Genomic DNA, 17,301 nt, shown 5'->3' on the forward strand with positions numbered 1-17,301 from the left:
GTGCAGGGTTAGAAATTTAAATCAAGATCAGTTGAAAGTTTTTTTATGGCAATATCCATCACACTTGTTGATAGATATAATAAAGACAGGCAAGGAAAAGAGGCAGATGGTCTAGATTAATTCATAAACCATGCACTTGGCAGAAGGGTGTAGGACCCCCTAAAACAGAGGCCTAATTCTCACTAACGTAGAAAACCAGTATCTGGGCTGTTCTTTCTTCAGAGAGCAAGTCAGGGCTCACATGCCCTGCAGGGGTGGGGAAAGAACCGTTGGTTCCTACCTGAATGGTTGTTCTGTGTCGCTACAGCAGGGCATCACTGAGGGGATTTAGTGCCACCCTGTGGCCTGCAGGGGTGGGTAATTACCTTTGACTTGAGGCTGGCATGGTGGGTTGCTAACCAACTTCCAGAGAAAGAAAAACCTGTTCTTTTAATGCTTATGTAGTCAACCCAATATAACGTAATGCTTCCTCAAGGATATAACAATGTTATAATGATGTCACCCAAAGCAGCTTCACTGGCCGGTTACCCAGGGAACACTGTTTTGTCAAATATTTCTAGAATTGCACACATAGGTATTGTGTAATCTCCCACTTAATTGTGACAGCTTCACCATAAAATGCATCAAAGGCAGGGACAGCTCCATTCTGTATCCCCTTGTGCATCTGAGTAAAAGCATAAAGATGCTTTCAAAATCCACCGGGGTTCATTACCTCCTTGATCCAGTGCCGGTACTCATTTACACCAAAGGTTTTCTTCATCCAGAGGCCATAAATATAGCCAGAGATTCCTTTCAAAACCCACTCATCTGACCTGTAAGTGAAGAAGCAACGAGAGAAAAATCCCTCTTGATTTACAGAATCTGGACTCTGTGCTAAATGCACTCCTAGTGAAAATACTTTAAAAGCTAGCAACACTAACCATCTAAATAAATAAAGGACTATGAACCAAGAACAGATTTATATATCCTGGCAGTAAGTGTAATTAAAATCTAGGCAACTACATCTTTCGGTATTTTTATTTAAAATATTCTCTAGCATACAGAAACTTAAAAATCTATGTAAATAAATAGACATTAAGAGCTTATAGGTTATCTTGCACATTTAAGAAACTCCAAATGTGCTATGATAGCTATAGAATCTATCTGCATTTATGCTTTATAATGATTCACATACTCATAGCCAAAATTCGACATGGGAGTTATCTATTTTAAGATGTACTCACCAAGACATTCTAGATATAAAACAGCCAAAAAACTGCTGGGCCAGAGCCTGAGCCAAACATCTCCTGGTCAGCGGGGTCTCATCTATTATCATTGCACTGTGCAAAAGGTTTGTGCTAAATGAAAAACGCAAACAAGCATATGCTCAATGGTGGCAAACAAAATCTTCAGGAGAAACAAAACCCTCCACCTCAATTTAAACAAGCAAACATGAACAAATAATAGCAGAATTTTAACAAGAGAAGTATAAAACAGCTTTCCTAAGTCTTATATGGGTCAGCTTCACATGCAACGCTAAGTCAAACCATCACTAAGTGTGAACCAACAAGAGTAAAAATCACGGCTGCTTCCCTCCTTTGCCACGTGCACTTTGGACCGTGGTCGCGAAATTAAAATTGGGAACATTGTAAAACACCCTATGTTTCTAAAACTGGCCGCATTGGGGTGAAGTCTATCTGGCAATAATAATAAATGTCACAAGTATTTAATGTTTTGGTGCTGCCATGTTATTTACAATTCTTATCTCATCAGTCGATTCTATGGCAACCTTTGGCATCATTTTATAAGCCGGAAACTGAATTGAAATGTGGAGCTAGCTCAAAGGCATCCTCTGCAAATACGCCGCTGAGTTTCAGCCAAATGCCCAGGTCCCAGTATAATGCTATCCTTGGTCCTATGAACTTAAATGACGGCACTGAGTTTCCTTTAAAAAGACAAAACAGCAAACACGCAAAAAAACCTCTAGTGATCTGGACTGCAGTATCTCTCTACCAGCATGAGATATGATGAAGTGTGGTTGATATCTGTGCATTTCTCAAATCACTTCATTTTAGATGGGTTAGTTTTAAGTACTTACCTAAAAATGCTCATGGAAGCATAAGCAGCTACTTCAACATAGGCCTCGTCTACAAAAACCGTCTTGAAACAGGAGTAAGGGTAGCGGCACGTAAGTATCTCTTCATAGAATTCAAATACTTCATGGAGATAAGATGTGGTGTGTTTGAGCAGCGGGAGAAGCTGGGGTAAACAGAAATGAGTCACCTACAACAACAACAACAAAGGAGAAAACTTTAAAGAAAAAACCAAATTCAAGTTAGCAAATAGCTAAAAGTGAACATTAGAAAATGCTGCCGATGGAAAAGATAAAGATTAGCAAGTTTGACCCTGAGGTCACCATCACCGCATGCATATAGCTTAGAGATGCAGAAGATGAGGTGGTGAACTGGCTGTGCAACTGTGTGCAGCTTTGCTAGTCCTCCACAGCTTTTCAGAGATCCAGGGAAATAGTTAATGTGAGGCACGGCCTGAGGCTGCGTACAACAGCCTATCTGCAGTATGAAGTGTCATAAAGTCGCAAGCTTTCAAGTGAGTGTTCACGGTACTTCCAGCCATTGGAATCCATTGGAAGTTACAACAAGAACTGGAACTTCCCAAAGATAAGGCAACAGATGTAGGGCAACATACAAAACTTCTATAAAGCAATAGTCTGGGGAAATAGTAATATAAATAGTGAGATAAATTCATATTCTGACTTTATGATTCTGGCTGATGAGAGCTTATTTTAGATATTATTCTATCCCTGGGTGAAAGATTCAAGACAGGAAACATGATTTATTAAAAATAAAAAATATAACCGGGGGGGGGGGGGAATCACTGGAAAATCTTATATGACCAGTATAGCAAGAGTTAAACCCTAATCAATAACCACCCAAGAGCCTCACACCAGCACAAATCACGTGCCACACAGAGGCTGCCTATGAAGAGCATTACCTCATGCATGTATGGGTCAACAAGGATTTCAAATGGTCCGATGGCCAAGGAGATGTTAGATGCTGCAGTTGGAATTGTCAGCATATAATGGAAGGTCTTTTTTCTCATATCATGAGTATATACCGTTTCCACCAGGTCTCCATTTGAGACCGCCACCATTGTGGCATCCACAGTATATTCCAGTTTCCATGTGCATAGTTCGGAGTATGAATCAACACAAGGAAACCAAAACCTGGAGAGAAAGTGAAGTCATTAAAAACCGTAAATCATCTTCCCATTCCAAGACAAATGTTGCAGTACTTGATGCGTAGGCATCTGGGGCCTTAGCTATACCGAAAGAATACAATCCTGCAAGCAGCTGACCCTTCCCAAATCTTTGATAACTGCATTCTGTCAATGCATAAACACAAAGAACTACAAAAAGGCTAGCCAGTTTAGGACTCCCATGAGGTTGCTACTTCACGTTAAGAAGTTCAAGCATGCTCAAAGCTATTCAATTCTACAATACTGAAAGACTGACTAGTCTGGGGATGCTTCCAAAGTTCCCCTTCAGAAAAGTACACTGCAAAGCACACTTGAAATATGTTTGCACCTTGGCAAGAGAGCGCCTGCGGTCCAACAGTGATGTCTTCAGTCCTTTGTTTTTTTGTTCTTCTTGTTGTTGATACAGGAATGTATAGATTAATTCCTCCCCCCAAAAAACTAAAACAACAACACAGGGGTGGGGGTGGGGAATCTATTCCAGTTCTCTTGAAGTGGTATAACATATAAAAAAGGGAAAGCTAAGCAGTTGAAATGCTAAGATTTCTCCTTTTCTATTCAGACAGACCGCCAGTCAAAGCTTAGGTGCTTTCTCATTCATTTTAACAATGATAAATCAGACTCTGATAGCTCTGGAAATTAAATATACATTATTCAAAAGAGCAAAAAGGGAGGATAATGAAGCACCACAGGTCAACTGACTCTATATTTACTTAGCAGCATGTACAATATCTATTTTACTGAATGACAATCAATTGAAAACCTGCCAATTGGCAATGAGTACACACATGGGTTATTTGTTTTCTTCCATGTAAGGAAAACGCCATGTCTGAATGGTCTTAAAATATTCTGAAATGACCATAAAGCAAAATAGGACCTCATTTCCAACTCTCACAGCACTTTTCAATTTCAAGGCCTATGGGAAATGGGAGCATAAGACTCTGCAATTCTCACCTTGTAGAATTTTGATACCCGCAAGAGAAGACATGGGCCCCTCTCTCTGCTAAGCTTCCTTCCACATTGGGTACCACAAAATGAAGGCCTCCTTTTGGCTGGTCCAGAGAAAAGTTGATATGTACCTTCAAGACTTTTAACTCTGCAGCAGTAAAAGAGCAACCACATAATAAAATATGTATTAATACTGTATTTCTGGAAGAAACAGGGCAAACCCACCATTAACTATTCATTAACTTGCAAAACCACTTTGTACTCAGAACTTCAATGAACTAAGGAAGAGAAAAAGAAGATGAAAGAATGAAGGTGAGATCTTTGATGATGACCCAGGACTCTCAAAGTGAAACAGAATTTTCTATTATAAAACACATTTTATTGAAAATATGCACGGGAGATTATTTATTTTGAGTATATATTTTTCTGAACACAGAAGCTAGTCTGAGGCTTGAAGTAACTCTTAAGAACTTGCCATAATTCACATAATTGAACAGCTTGCCTGATCTACTCCTCAAAATCAAAAGCGATCCACCAGCATTGCAGGGCCATTGAAGCTCTGGCCAAAGCGCAGCACACCTGTAAAACTATTCTAGATTGCTAGCAAGTCTGTAGCACTTTCATTTTAAGGGTTTCTGGACTTTACCATCAACGTGCTTCCAAAGCTCTGAGGGCACCTTGATGCACAGCTCTCCATTTCCAGCATCTGGGTCCACAGCACTGACGGCAGCAGCATACGCATTGGAAAAGTAGTTGAGATTTCGCCTGCAACACAAAGGAATCCGAGTTCAAATTAAAAAAAAGGATTCGAGGTCGAGGGACGTCACATGCTGCAAGAAAGCAGATGAAAAATGCCCACAACAGAAGTGCTTAAAATTGCCACCTTGAACAGTAACCACTTAGAAATGCCAACAAAACACTCATGGGCAGATTTTACACCCTCTTTAAAAGCTTTAAACTTAACTGAGAAAGTCATTCGATAAGCTTGAGACACTTGCAGTGAAAATCCTCCATTGCTCCACTTATCTTGACCTTCACATGGCAAGGGCACACGGAGCAGGGTCTGCCCTACACAATGGAACTAGAGACTTAAACACGTATGGAGGTCCAGTGCCGAGGGCCTTCTGGCGGTTCCCTCGCTGCGAGAAGCCAAGTTACAGGGAACCAGGCAGAGGGCCTTCTCGGTAGTGGCACCCGCCCTGTGGAACGCCCTCCCACCAGATGTCAAAAAGTAAACCAACTACCAGACTTTTAGAGGACATCTGAAGGCAGCCCTGTTTAGTGTATTTTAATATTTCTGTTGGAAGCCGCCCAGGGTGGCTGGGGAAACCCAGCCAGATGGGTGGGGTATAAATAATAATAATAATAATAATAATAATAATAATAATAATAATAATATGGAAAGAGGGTGTCTCCAAAATATGTCAGTCCTATGCCACAAAAGATGTCGAAAGGGTAGGATCCAGCTCCATCAATTGCTCCACGATTGCCAGAAAGTAGGCTGAATATTACTGGAATTCTGCCTCCTCACACTTGAAAAAATAATGGTCTGAATAACTATAGACTAGCCTGGGAGATATATTGATATATTGCCCAGGAACCAGTATGAGAAGCAAACTGTATATCGCTGAAGTAACCGCCGTGCTCCTGAGTCCCTCGGCTAGCAGCACAACTTCATCCAGGGGGTGCTGCTAGTGGAGGGACTGAGAAGTGCAGCTGTTTCACCAGCAATATACCATTGAGCGAATCTGCCCTCAAACCACTGCAGAGGGAGAAACAAACTGCATTAGTGAGATACAGCTTGTTTCTCCCTCCGCATCCTTAAACTGCTCGGCTGAGGGGCACCCAGTTGCCGCTCCCTTCAGCCAAACATTTTAATGTAGCCCCCAGTCCGGCGCTGGCTTGCAGGATGGGGGCTCCGTGAAACTGCCTACACATCTGAGCAACCCTGATGTCTCAGAAGCATCAGATCGCTCAGCTGGGCTGGGTGGGAGGCTTCTTCTACGCCCCAGCTGCGTGAAACCCGATACTGCTGTGGCGTCAGATGGTTCAGATGGGGGGGGGGGTTTGGAAGAAGTCTCCCCCCACCCCATATGAGCTGGGGCCAATGCAGCTTGTTTCAACATGGCGGTATGTCACCAAACCGTGATGTCTGGCTGGTGATACATCGTGATGTTGTAAATCTAACATCACCCAGCCCTACTATAGACTGCCTTATATTACTGAAACCATTCTTATTGTGGTGCTGATCTTTTCCTAAATGGATGATAATATACAATGTGCGTGCTGTATGTTCAGTTTTAACTTTTTGCATATTAAATTTCAGGCCGCAAATGCATGGAAACTCAGAGTTAAAAAAGCAACCTTCCAAAACCAAGCCACAACGAATCCCATTCATTACCGCCAACTCATCTACATCCTGTTGCACTCTAATGGTGGTGATTTCACAGTCAATTGAGTTCCTTGGCTGGGTGGCTTTGCACCATACCCTTAACATTATTTTAAAGGCTGATCTAATGAAAAACAGATAATACCTTTCTTAGTTTGAGTCCTACAGCAAGTTCTTCACAGAACTAGTTTTACAAATATGTAGCATGCTTTCTTTCCTCAATGAGCTTACGTTCATCTCCTACTATGAGATTATTTTCATATTACCTTCAAAACTACCAATATCATGCCTGAGATGAGTCAATAAAATTTGACTAAAAGGAGGGAATAAAACTGCCCTTCCCCTGTTTGACATAAAGGTTTATAAGATGCTCCACTATAGCTTTTTTTTTTTTACAATATGCCCAACATGAGCACTATCCACAAGGTTCAAACACAAAGAAGAAGTCACAATACTTTCCTCACCTTCCATAGAAAAAAGAAGGTTCTGTACAATAAAAGGGTTTGAGTCAAATTAAAACCTCACAAAAATCAGACATGACCTCATTTCAAAGCGTTCCTGACCTCATTTCAAAGCTTTCCTTCTACCTCATTCCCTACCCACCACATACTGAGTAAACTTCATTATGAATTTTTGAAATCTAACTTGGAAAACTCAAGAGGCTAAACTGGTTATTCATGAATAGCCCAGAGGTTATTCATACATAGTCCAGAGGATGCAGACACCTCAAGTCCTAAAGTACAAACTTCAACTCAGAAAGAATTTTTGACCATTTGCTAAGAAAACATGTTAGCTCAGTTTTTAGCCTGTGATAATACTATGGCTGGTGCACAAGTGGTGACTTGCATGTATAAATAAGCAATCCTAGATCAAACATCACAGGCAGAACTTTCACTACCTCCATCTCACACCTCCATAAAACATGGTACTCTTCCATGGAGTCTATTGATACATTCAGAAAGGAGTCATTGAATGAGATAATCAACAGCAAGCAATGTTTATGGTGTGTGAATTGGCCCTAGCTTTCCAATTTTGCTTTTTTAGTTGTTGAAATCTATCAGAATCTGAAGGCTTGGACATAGCTGCCAAGTTATCCCTTTTTTAAAGGGATATTCCATTATGCTGAATAGGCTTCCTCGCGAGAAAAGGGAAAACTTGGCAGCTATGGCTTGGAGCATGTTACTACCAGCTAAGTAGCAACAGGAAAACAAGAGGATACCCACTGTTTCAAGTCAGAACTACCACATGCTAACTTATCACTTTACACTTTACACTTTCTATTTTACTGCCACTTTGGAGAGGTCCTTTTGAAGCTCCTGGCAGTCCTTTTTGTTTTATGTTGTTTTAACCATCTTTAACAAATCATATGCTATGCCAGTAAATGCAGTCTATCTGTACACTTACCGGTAATTCTTTCCAGAATCAGACACAAGCCCAGCAAAAATAAACCACCCGTAAAGCGATTCTTAATTTGTGCCTTGCCCTAATGACGTTTTCATATTTTAAATCTTTTCATGATTATCACACATAATAAGCACCAGAAATAATAAACAACACAAGTCTCAACTTCAATATGAATTTCAGGGATATTCAAATCAACTTACTTTAAAGTAAATATGATACAGGAATATTCTGCCTCTAATTATCACCAAGGGACAGCTTCCCAAAATGTCTGTATTGTATCTAGAGGGAACTTGTGGTTAGATACTAAATACCAGTGGGTTCACAGACAGAAATGGACCATATTTTATGTAATGAGAGGTAGACTCCTTGGAACAGAGGCTAGTATTTCACAGAAACCATTATTTATTTTGTTCTCTTTTTCACATGTGCATTGGTCCTGTTCAAATATGTGACTCACTGTAAGAGGAATCTGTTCAGAGGACCATTATGGTGGAGGAGATATCTTATGGGTAGGCTTACTTTCCATACAAATGGTAGCAGCTGAGAAGTGGAGATCTGGATTGACATCATTTTACTATATATTCATTTGTATTTAACACTAAAGCTCCGTGGCACTTCCTGATACTTAAGGCCCAAGTCTCAACTTAAAGCCAGTGCAACCTGTTAGAAGCTTCTTACATACTGCTGAAACTGGAGTTTGTTATGCACATGCAGTCTTTTATTAAAAAATAAAAATGTATGAGAAATAAATATGTACTTTGGCCAGGGATATTGTTTGCTAAGAGCGACTCTGGCCTTTGTTGTGACAAAACCAAAAATCTTTCTCTGGGTTGTCCATCTATCATAGATTTAACTAGATTTATCATAGTTAATCTAGACTATTCCAGCAAACTATTATTTCAGCTAGTTAAACTAGTTGGGGCTTCTTTCATTACACCCTTAATATGTAAAGATGCTACTTAGATGAAATCTTTGTTTACGCGTCTTATTCAAAAATATACTTACTGTATTTGTGAATTGTTGTTCTAAGAGTTTATTGTTTCCTGGTAGCCCAGATATGCAACATTACTACGTATCCAGAATGGCAATTCTTGCTATCGCAAACCAGGATACTTGGTAGACCACGAGACTCTTATTCTCAGGGTTGTTGGTTCATGCCCCACGTTGGGCCAAAGATTCCTGCATTGCAGGGAGTTGGACTAAATCAGGCATCCCCAAACTCAGCCCTCCAGCTGTTTTGGGACTACAATTCCCATTATCCCTGACCACTGGTCATGTTGGCTAGGGATGATGGGAGTTGTAGTCCCAAAACAGCTGGAGGGCTGAGTTTGGGGATGCCTGGACTAAATGATCTTGGTGGTCTGTTCCAACTCCATAATTCTATGATTTGGTGGGAAAGCATGCACTGTCTTCCTCCACAAAGACATATCTTGACTAAAGCCAGCAAAGCTTTATTTGTCCCACCCACAGTCTCTCACAGTCTCTGCTTGCACGTGCGTCCTTTTTATATGAGAGGGTATGGTGTCACTGGGAGACAGGTAGGCACCAGGAACATAAAGTGTAAGAATGTGCCATCATTTCCCAACAATGTCCGCTAAAAGAAATACTTAGCATCATTGTAGCATTTCCCCTAAATAGTCAAAGCACTTCACATACTGTACTTTATCTCAATAATCTTCCCAACCATCCTGCAAGACAGGCCAATGCTATCGTACTCATCAGTGCTATTTTTCTAGAAAAAATAGGTGCTGGATCTCACAATGGACACCTCCGTCGTTCTCTTAGAATGGCAATGGCGCACAGTTGAGAGGTGCCAGAACTGAGTTCCAGCTGAAAAAAAGCTCTAGTTACCATATTTCAGAGGGAGGCTACGATCTGAAACATACTTCATTGGAACCATTCCATTGAAATCCAGGTCATATCATTTTGGGACAGTATGGTTAGGATCAGGCCATGAGACAGCAGGATCTAGCCACTGGGTTGAATTCAAACGTCCTCCAAACCGTGGGCCCCTTTGACAGCTGGGTAAGGCTGCCCAATCGTGGCATTATCAAGATGTCAAGTCCAGCATTTTGTTTTGCCTGTGCATTGTCTGAAAGTAAGCAATGCAGGCCGCTGTGAGAACCAGACACTAGACTAGATGGGTTTTGGGCTTGATCCAGAAGGACTCTTCGTATATTCTATATTATCTCAAAAACCTCAGATTCGTGAAATACTAAGACTTCCCATCATCGCTTCACTTTTGACACCTATTAAATGTGTTGATCAATCTTGTGCTTCAAAAACACTCATGACTCAAAGCCCACTTCAAACCCTATCAATAAAAGATATTAATCACTATTCCAGAGACAGTAGCAACTATGAACTATTTACTTACTGTTTTGACTCATGGTGACAAACTTCCAGTGTGGGGTCATTGTAAATAAAAGCTGCTTCCAGATCGTTGACTCTCACTCTGTATATCCTACATTGTTTACTGTTCAGCTTGATTCTATTCAGATTCGCAACAGTGGGAAATATCGTCAGTTCCACGTAACCCTGCACAGATTTAAAAGAACATCATCAGGGACACACAGATATTTCCTTCTTAAACTGCAGAAGTTTGCACTCCAAAGCAACTTAGCTGTATAAATACAATTACAGCTTCAAAATGAATTTCCTTTTGCATCAACTAAAAGGTTTAAAAAGCGTACCAGCTCTCGCCAGGTTGCTTCTCATACCACTTGTTAAGGACACACTCTGCCTCAGAAGTGAGAAAATAACAAGAGGAGTGCAATGTTCCCTTCAATCAATGAAGAAAGTCCTACAGCTAGGCCGACCAGGTGCAAATGAGGACAGAAGGAGGAATTTCACCAGGTGCTGCTTGTCATTGTAGCAACTATTAAAACAGAGGTGGGAAGCCTGTAGTCTTCCAGGTGTCCTTGGACTCTAGCCCCCAACAGTCCCAGGTAGCATGGCCAGGGAAGATGGGAGCTACAGTCCAACATCTGAAGAGCCACCAGCACCCCATCGCTATATTAAAGGTACAGAAGCCCCCCCCCCTTGCCACCTTACATTCAGCATGAGACACCATGGTTTTCCTTCACAGAACTCTCCTTCACAGAAACTAGTGGGCATTCTGCTACTCTTTTCACAACCTGTGATACTGCCGTGGCTCACAGAAATACATTAGTATTTTCAACCAGCCACTGTAAATTAATGGAGCACACATTATGACTTGGGACAAGACTTGAAAATGTGGCTTGTCCTGAGGCACAACCAGTCCTTTTGGTCTCTGGTTCTCCCCTTCCTATTTGTTCACACTTTTAACTCCAAGCTCACAGCAACATTTATGAGAGCGTCCTGCTTTTCCTCACAACTACCCTGCGAGTTAGGTGCCTGGCCCAACGTCACGGAGCAAGTTTCATAACTGAGCAAGGAATTAAAACCACGTCCCCTTAATCCAATTCCAGTGAAATCTATCAGACCGTATCAATTCTCCCTATGCCATGATTCCTGTATCGTTTTTTTCTAGGCCTCTTTCCTTGCTAAAGCAGAAATGTTGACATGGGCATACAACACTATAAGAAAATGTGGCCAAGGAAAATGGGGACAGCGGGCACCAGGTCCTTAGAATAATGGATTAGGGCAGGTGTGGAGAACATTTTGCCCACCAAATGTCACTGATCTACACCCTTCAGCCCCAGCAACCATGGCAAGTGGCAAGGGATGATGGGAGTTGCAGCTCACCTGGAGGGCCAATGGTGGCTGACCTAGTCTGCCTGATAATTTAACTGATAGGCAAAACGAAGATGGAAATGACTGGAATGGTGGAGTTGCAAAGGAAGAGAGCAGCGGGTTCACAGATACATTCTGAACCCTGCCAACAGAGGTTGGGTTGGCAACTTTTGTTTTTATTGCTACATCAGCTTCAGCCTGGTAGAGCTAAGGGGATCCAGAGAGCTTTTGATCCAACAGACCCCAGGTGACCAGGGCTCTCCCCCACCCCAAAAAGGCCTCTTTCAAGGGCCTTCTGCCCACCTGACTGCAGCAGGGGCCACCATTGCAGAACCTTACCCACAGACAGTGCTCCTCTCTACCAACAGCCTAACCGCCTCCAGCCACCAATGGTTTATGTGTGTGCAAGGGGGGCGGGGACTGAGCTTCATACCGGTAGCTCAACATGATTACATCTGTACGTGTAGAATAATTTGGGCATTTTAGAGGGACTTTTAATTATATACTTTTACATCACACTGTGAAGATTTTTCCACTAAAATTTCACCCGTGTTCCCGGAGAAGCTATTCAGACACTAAACCCAACCATAGCTCCTTCACAGTAAATGTGAAGGTATAGCAACAAACTGGAGGCAGGATCACAATCCCATCAAAGCAAGTATGCCTTCTTCACTTTGACCTAAAAAACAAAACCCCACCCTAACATAACTAATCGGTTCTCCCCCATGAAACCAAGAAACAAGAGACACAACTTGGTTGGTGGCACTCATTCATCTGCAGCCTGGGGGGTAAGCACATAAAAACAGCACATAAAAGCATGTGGAATATATTAAGGGTTCCTGGGAACACAAAAGCTCATGAAAAATGAAAGAATTTAGCACTCACTGAAATCCATCAACACAAATAGGAAGAATGCAGCCATTCATGTTCTATTTGCACGATAACTCCTTTCAGGAGAGAGGAATTTTCTTCCCTCTATTTGTAAACATCGGGAATGACTACTGCAATGTACTCTTTGGGACTGCTCAAAAACAGCTTTCAGCCCACAGCAACCTACCCTGTCAAGTGTAGAACAGTACTTTTATGTTGATACTATTCCACATTTTTAATGAAGTATCAATAAAAATAGACCTATATAAAAAGTGTGGAACAGTATCAACATATAAACCCTGAGTAAAACTACACCCTCTGCCTTTTAGTTTTTCAGTGTGATGGCACTGACTTTTAACACTATTTATAAACTATCTACAATTTGTAGATGAAGTGGGATCATCTCCCTGCCCCCCACATTAAAGAATTATGCAATGGCTTTGATGTTGCATATCTCAGGAAACACTTTTCCTGTTAAGAACCAATCTGGCTATTAAGATCAAACACAAAAATCCTGTCAAAAACCAGCCATCTCAATATCAATTATACCAGAAAGTGGAACGAGGTTTTCTCCATAATGGTTTTGGAGTTGTGGAATTCCCTTCCAACACAAACATACCTGAGCCTCCCTGTGGCAGCTTTTGGAAAAGACCACAATATTTTCCCTTTTAAGAGGGCATTGCATGTTAAGTGAATTTTATTATTTTCTTTTTATGATGTGTTTTGAATATTTTATTTTCAGAAATAAATTTTGATGTTTATTAACCTGGGCCCATCTTAAGCAAATAAATAACCAATGGGAAAATGCAAAGTTCATCTGGCTTTAATTTTTCTAATATTTGAATGGTTTATGCCTAATCTATCCCTGAGGTCTTGGTGGTGCAGCTGATCCTTCACACTTCTTAGGTGTGGCCTTTTTTGGCTCTGGAAACAATTCCCTGCTGTTGTGATTGCAATCATTTTAACAGGTTTCAGTTCAGCATAAACCTAAAGTCAACTGAGGTAGCATGAAACTTTTGAGCACTTCTGCAAGCAAGCTGTAAAATTGCCAGTCAGTGGCAGTTGCAGGCCAGCTTGATGGTAAAGAACAAAAGGATAGGATAGGCAGCTAAAGAAAAGGATAAAACTCCTCTAGAATATCCTCTCTGGCCATTGGTATTTTTTAAATATTACAGCAGAAATGTGAGGTTGTCTGTTGTCACAAACAGACAACAGGAAACAATTCATGCATGGCATGAAGAAAACACAATTAACCAACTATAAAAGTGAATCCCTTAATAGCCAGAAGAGTAGAGGCTTATGGCGTAGACTTTCACTACGTTAATTAAATAGGAACATGGGAAGCTGGCTTATACCGGGTCACCCTATTTGTCCATCTAGTTCAGGACTGCCTGGTCCAACTAGCAGTGGCTTTCTGGGGTCTTGGGCAGAAAATATTTCCCATCACCTGGTACCTGGTTCTTTTTGTTGGGAGATTCCAGGGACTGAGCCTGGGACCTCCTGTACACAAAACATGTACTCTTCCTTCGAACTCTATAGTCCCTTCCCCTCAATATACTTACAACAACAGATTTTCTCTGGAAATTTATGTTGTTGATACAGACCACCTGGTGGGTTGTGCTGGGGAAAGGAAGAAAGAATTCAAAATAAAGATCTTGATGTGTATAAGCTTGCAGAGAACTAGAAAATAAGTTACCAGACCATCTGTCTGCCTGCACTCATGTGTCACATAACAGATTTTAGACATGGGCCATGCTGGGCACTTCATCATAAAGAATTATTTCACCTCCACAAGTAGCCAATTAAGCTGGTATCAAGTAAGCAGCACCTACATTGCATGTGTGAATACACACCACATTAAACACTGCAACAAACAGAGAAGATTCCTTCTATATATACTGAGAAATTATTATCTGCATTAATAGAAAACAGTTTATAATATCAGTTGAGGGATCAGAAATATCAGATGCATATTCTAATATTCCATTATATATTTAAGCAGCTAGACATGTACAACTGAAGCTTCTCTACTGGGTGGGATTCTAGTTAAAACACATCCACTCCACCAATTCCAACCCGAAGCAGCCAACTACAATCATGCATTAGTTTTAGCACCCCTTTTCCTCTATAGTTCTCAGCTTGTTTGCCACTTCACATTACAATTAGCCATGACCAGAAACAAATGTAGGTTATTTCCAGCATTTTCTGTACAGTATTCTGAAGTCAATGCAATAGCATAACGTGAGAAGTTAAACTGAGATAAGAAAATATATTCTTAAAGAACCTCATACCAATAGGTATACAGTAATTGACAGTGGCTGGGGCAACCCAGGTGGATGGGGGACATATTTAATTATTGTTGTTGTTGTTGTTGTTCCATAAAAAATATTTCAGTTCAACTTGCTTGTGGATCATGCATGGTACTTTCATGTTCCAAGCAAATTTTGATGCCTAAGGAACTAAGGTCACAAGTCTAACTCTATGTACCTGAAAGCAGGCCTCACAAGACTTACTTTCAAGTTGAAATGGTTAGGAGTGCACTGTACATATTTACATGTATCAGGAAAAAACCCAAAGATGCTGTTTCCCACATTTTAATGGAAATTGATTTATATTACCAAACTAGTTGTTAAATGCAACTTCAATTTATCTTGTTTTCTCACCACAATGCAGTTTTTTAAAACAACCTGCAGCTTTCTGGACTCCAAAGGCCTATTGCTTCATAGTTTAAAAACATCAACCTATGATCATAAGAAAAGAAACAGTAGCAGATACTTATAATTTATAAGGTCTTGGGCTCTCAAACCCCTTGTCTCCTTTCTTCCTGTTCATCATAAACAGTAGTACTAAACCTTGATGGAAATCAAATACACATCACAAGCTTCATTAGCAGTCTTTTCAAAGGTAACTTTAATTCTTCCTTTCTTCGCTGATTTCTTCTTATTAAAGATCTTTCACCAGAAAATCTTAGAATAGTCCAAAGAAATGTCCAAAGTAGCAACATTGCCCATAAAGCATATTCAGAGTGTGAATACTTCAGATTTCGGGAGACCTGACCTACTAATACTGACCTCTTAAACTAGGGAGATTTATATATGTATTAAACTTATTATCTGTTGTGCAACTTACTGGCATTTAATAAGGTAATGGGATCCTTCCGAGAAAGAGAATTTCTCCTACCCCAGGTTAAAAGATGACGACTACTGAATCCTCTAAAGACCTACCAAAGCAAACTAGATACATCTCTCTTTTTTGTGTAGGCATTTAGCCATTTACAACTGCAAAAAGAGAGAGAGATACCTTGTCTTGTAGTCTATTTACTAAAGAAGCGACAGCAGTTTCCAGCGATTCCTGGCTAACTTGACAGACGTACTTTTAGAACAAAAAATGATTACTGACTAGGTTTCTATCTGGGAGAAAGAATCCCGATATATTGCGGTATGCAACCTTCCCGATTTGCGGAGGCAGCATCTGGACCTAGGAGCGGGCGAGGCTGCTGCTGAGCTGCCCCCAAACTATCCTATGGGCACTCCTGCTGGGCCTGATCTGCTAGATCTCATCTGGTTTAAGCAGGTGCGTTGGCAGCTGTCAGGGCTTCTGGTCAGGTCTAGAGGTATCTAGCCAGCATGGAGCCGGCTTCTTTTTGGAGCTTGTCTAGGAAGAGGGCGCTTTTCCTGTGAGTCTCCCAGGAGGATTCCCGTTTCACGACAGGGTTGTGTTGCTAGAAATGGGGTGGGCATGAGGGCTACTGAAGCTCCGGCTAGGAATTTGGGACAAGGAGGGAGGGCTTGTTCTGAGGCGAGGAGCTGCCGCAACTTCAACCCCCGAGGGGCGATTCTTCAGCGGGCGCGGCAGCCTTGTTGAGGGGACCGTCGCTAGTCCTCATGAAAAGCGAGTTGCTTTAGGGAGGCGGCAGGTGTCCCGTGAGGAAGAGCGGCGTCCGAGGGAGGCAGCGGCTGCAGCTCGGGGACCTCTTCTTAGAAGGGTTCCGCCGGGGCCTGAGAGCGAAGTCTGAGCGGACAGCGGCTCCCAGGAGGCGAGGCGTTTCTCTCCACGACCGGCGGACTCCCTTTAGGTCCGCTTCCAAGTACACGATCAGCGGCTCGATTCTGGCGGGGTGGCCGCCATTTTGCTCGCAACCTTTGACCTCACGTCAAAGGGGCGGGAAGTTCGTCGACGCGGTAGGTTTGTTAAACCCCACCTCTCCCCTCGCGCTCCCGTTTCAGATTCGTCAGCGCGCCAATCAAGAGGCAGCGTCTCACGCGTACGCACAAAAGCGAGAATGCGCATGCGGAGAGAAACAAAGCAGCCTATTGGTGGAGCCGTTACCACGGCGACCTGGATTTGCTTTGGGGAAATAGCTCGTCTCCTTTGAGAAGCATGAAGGTGGTTTGCAGGAAGAATTTCGCGCCCCCGCGCAGGCGCAGTAATTCCTCCCTGAGGCTGCCCTAAGGAGCCAGTTGGGAAATAATTCTCATTTTCAGAGCTTTTTTTAGTGGCTCTCCCTTAAGAAAGAAAGAGCATGTCTAGGTTTTGTAACTTTCCGGCATGGGCTTCTTCGTTTTACAGAAAACACCACTTCAGGCTGCGTCCCCTTTGGAAACAAAATTAATTTTTGTTTGCCTTTAGAAACAAGAAAACATACCGTAGCAACACTCCTAGCGCCTCTCAGAGAAGCAATCTGTTTTGATTTGCAGACATGCTTCTGAGCAGATTGTGCC

At 41.8% G+C, this 17,301-nt stretch overlaps 1 protein-coding gene across 3 annotated transcripts in view; it reads right to left on the reverse strand.

Moving 5' to 3' along the window:
* Window positions 1-16,651, reverse strand: part of TAF2 (TATA-box binding protein associated factor 2) — a 58,992-nt gene extending 42,341 nt beyond the window's left edge. For 2 of the 3 annotated variants that reach the window (XM_088675865.1, XM_088675864.1), the window contains exons 1-9: window positions 15,359-16,651; window positions 14,143-14,196; window positions 10,371-10,531; window positions 4,847-4,965; window positions 4,207-4,348; window positions 2,992-3,223; window positions 2,078-2,262; window positions 1,224-1,337; window positions 713-812 (exon numbers count right to left, since the gene is read on the reverse strand). In XM_088675865.1, the coding sequence (XP_088531991.1) occupies window positions 713-812; window positions 1,224-1,337; window positions 2,078-2,262; window positions 2,992-3,223; window positions 4,207-4,348; window positions 4,847-4,965; window positions 10,371-10,531; window positions 14,143-14,196; window positions 15,359-15,415 (1,164 nt within the window). In that variant the 5' untranslated portion in view covers window positions 15,416-16,651. Of the gene's footprint in view, window positions 1-712; window positions 813-1,223; window positions 1,338-2,077; window positions 2,263-2,991; window positions 3,224-4,206; window positions 4,349-4,846; window positions 4,966-10,370; window positions 10,532-14,142; window positions 14,201-15,243 lie in introns of all 3 variants that reach the window. The other variant, XM_088675866.1, reaches the window with a different exon arrangement.
* Window positions 16,652-17,301: the final 650 nt, after the last annotated feature.

Source organism: Zootoca vivipara, chromosome 8, assembly GCF_965207765.1.
Source record: "Zootoca vivipara chromosome 8, rZooViv2.hap1.1, whole genome shotgun sequence".
NCBI classification, from domain to species: Eukaryota; Metazoa; Chordata; class Lepidosauria; order Squamata; family Lacertidae; genus Zootoca; species Zootoca vivipara.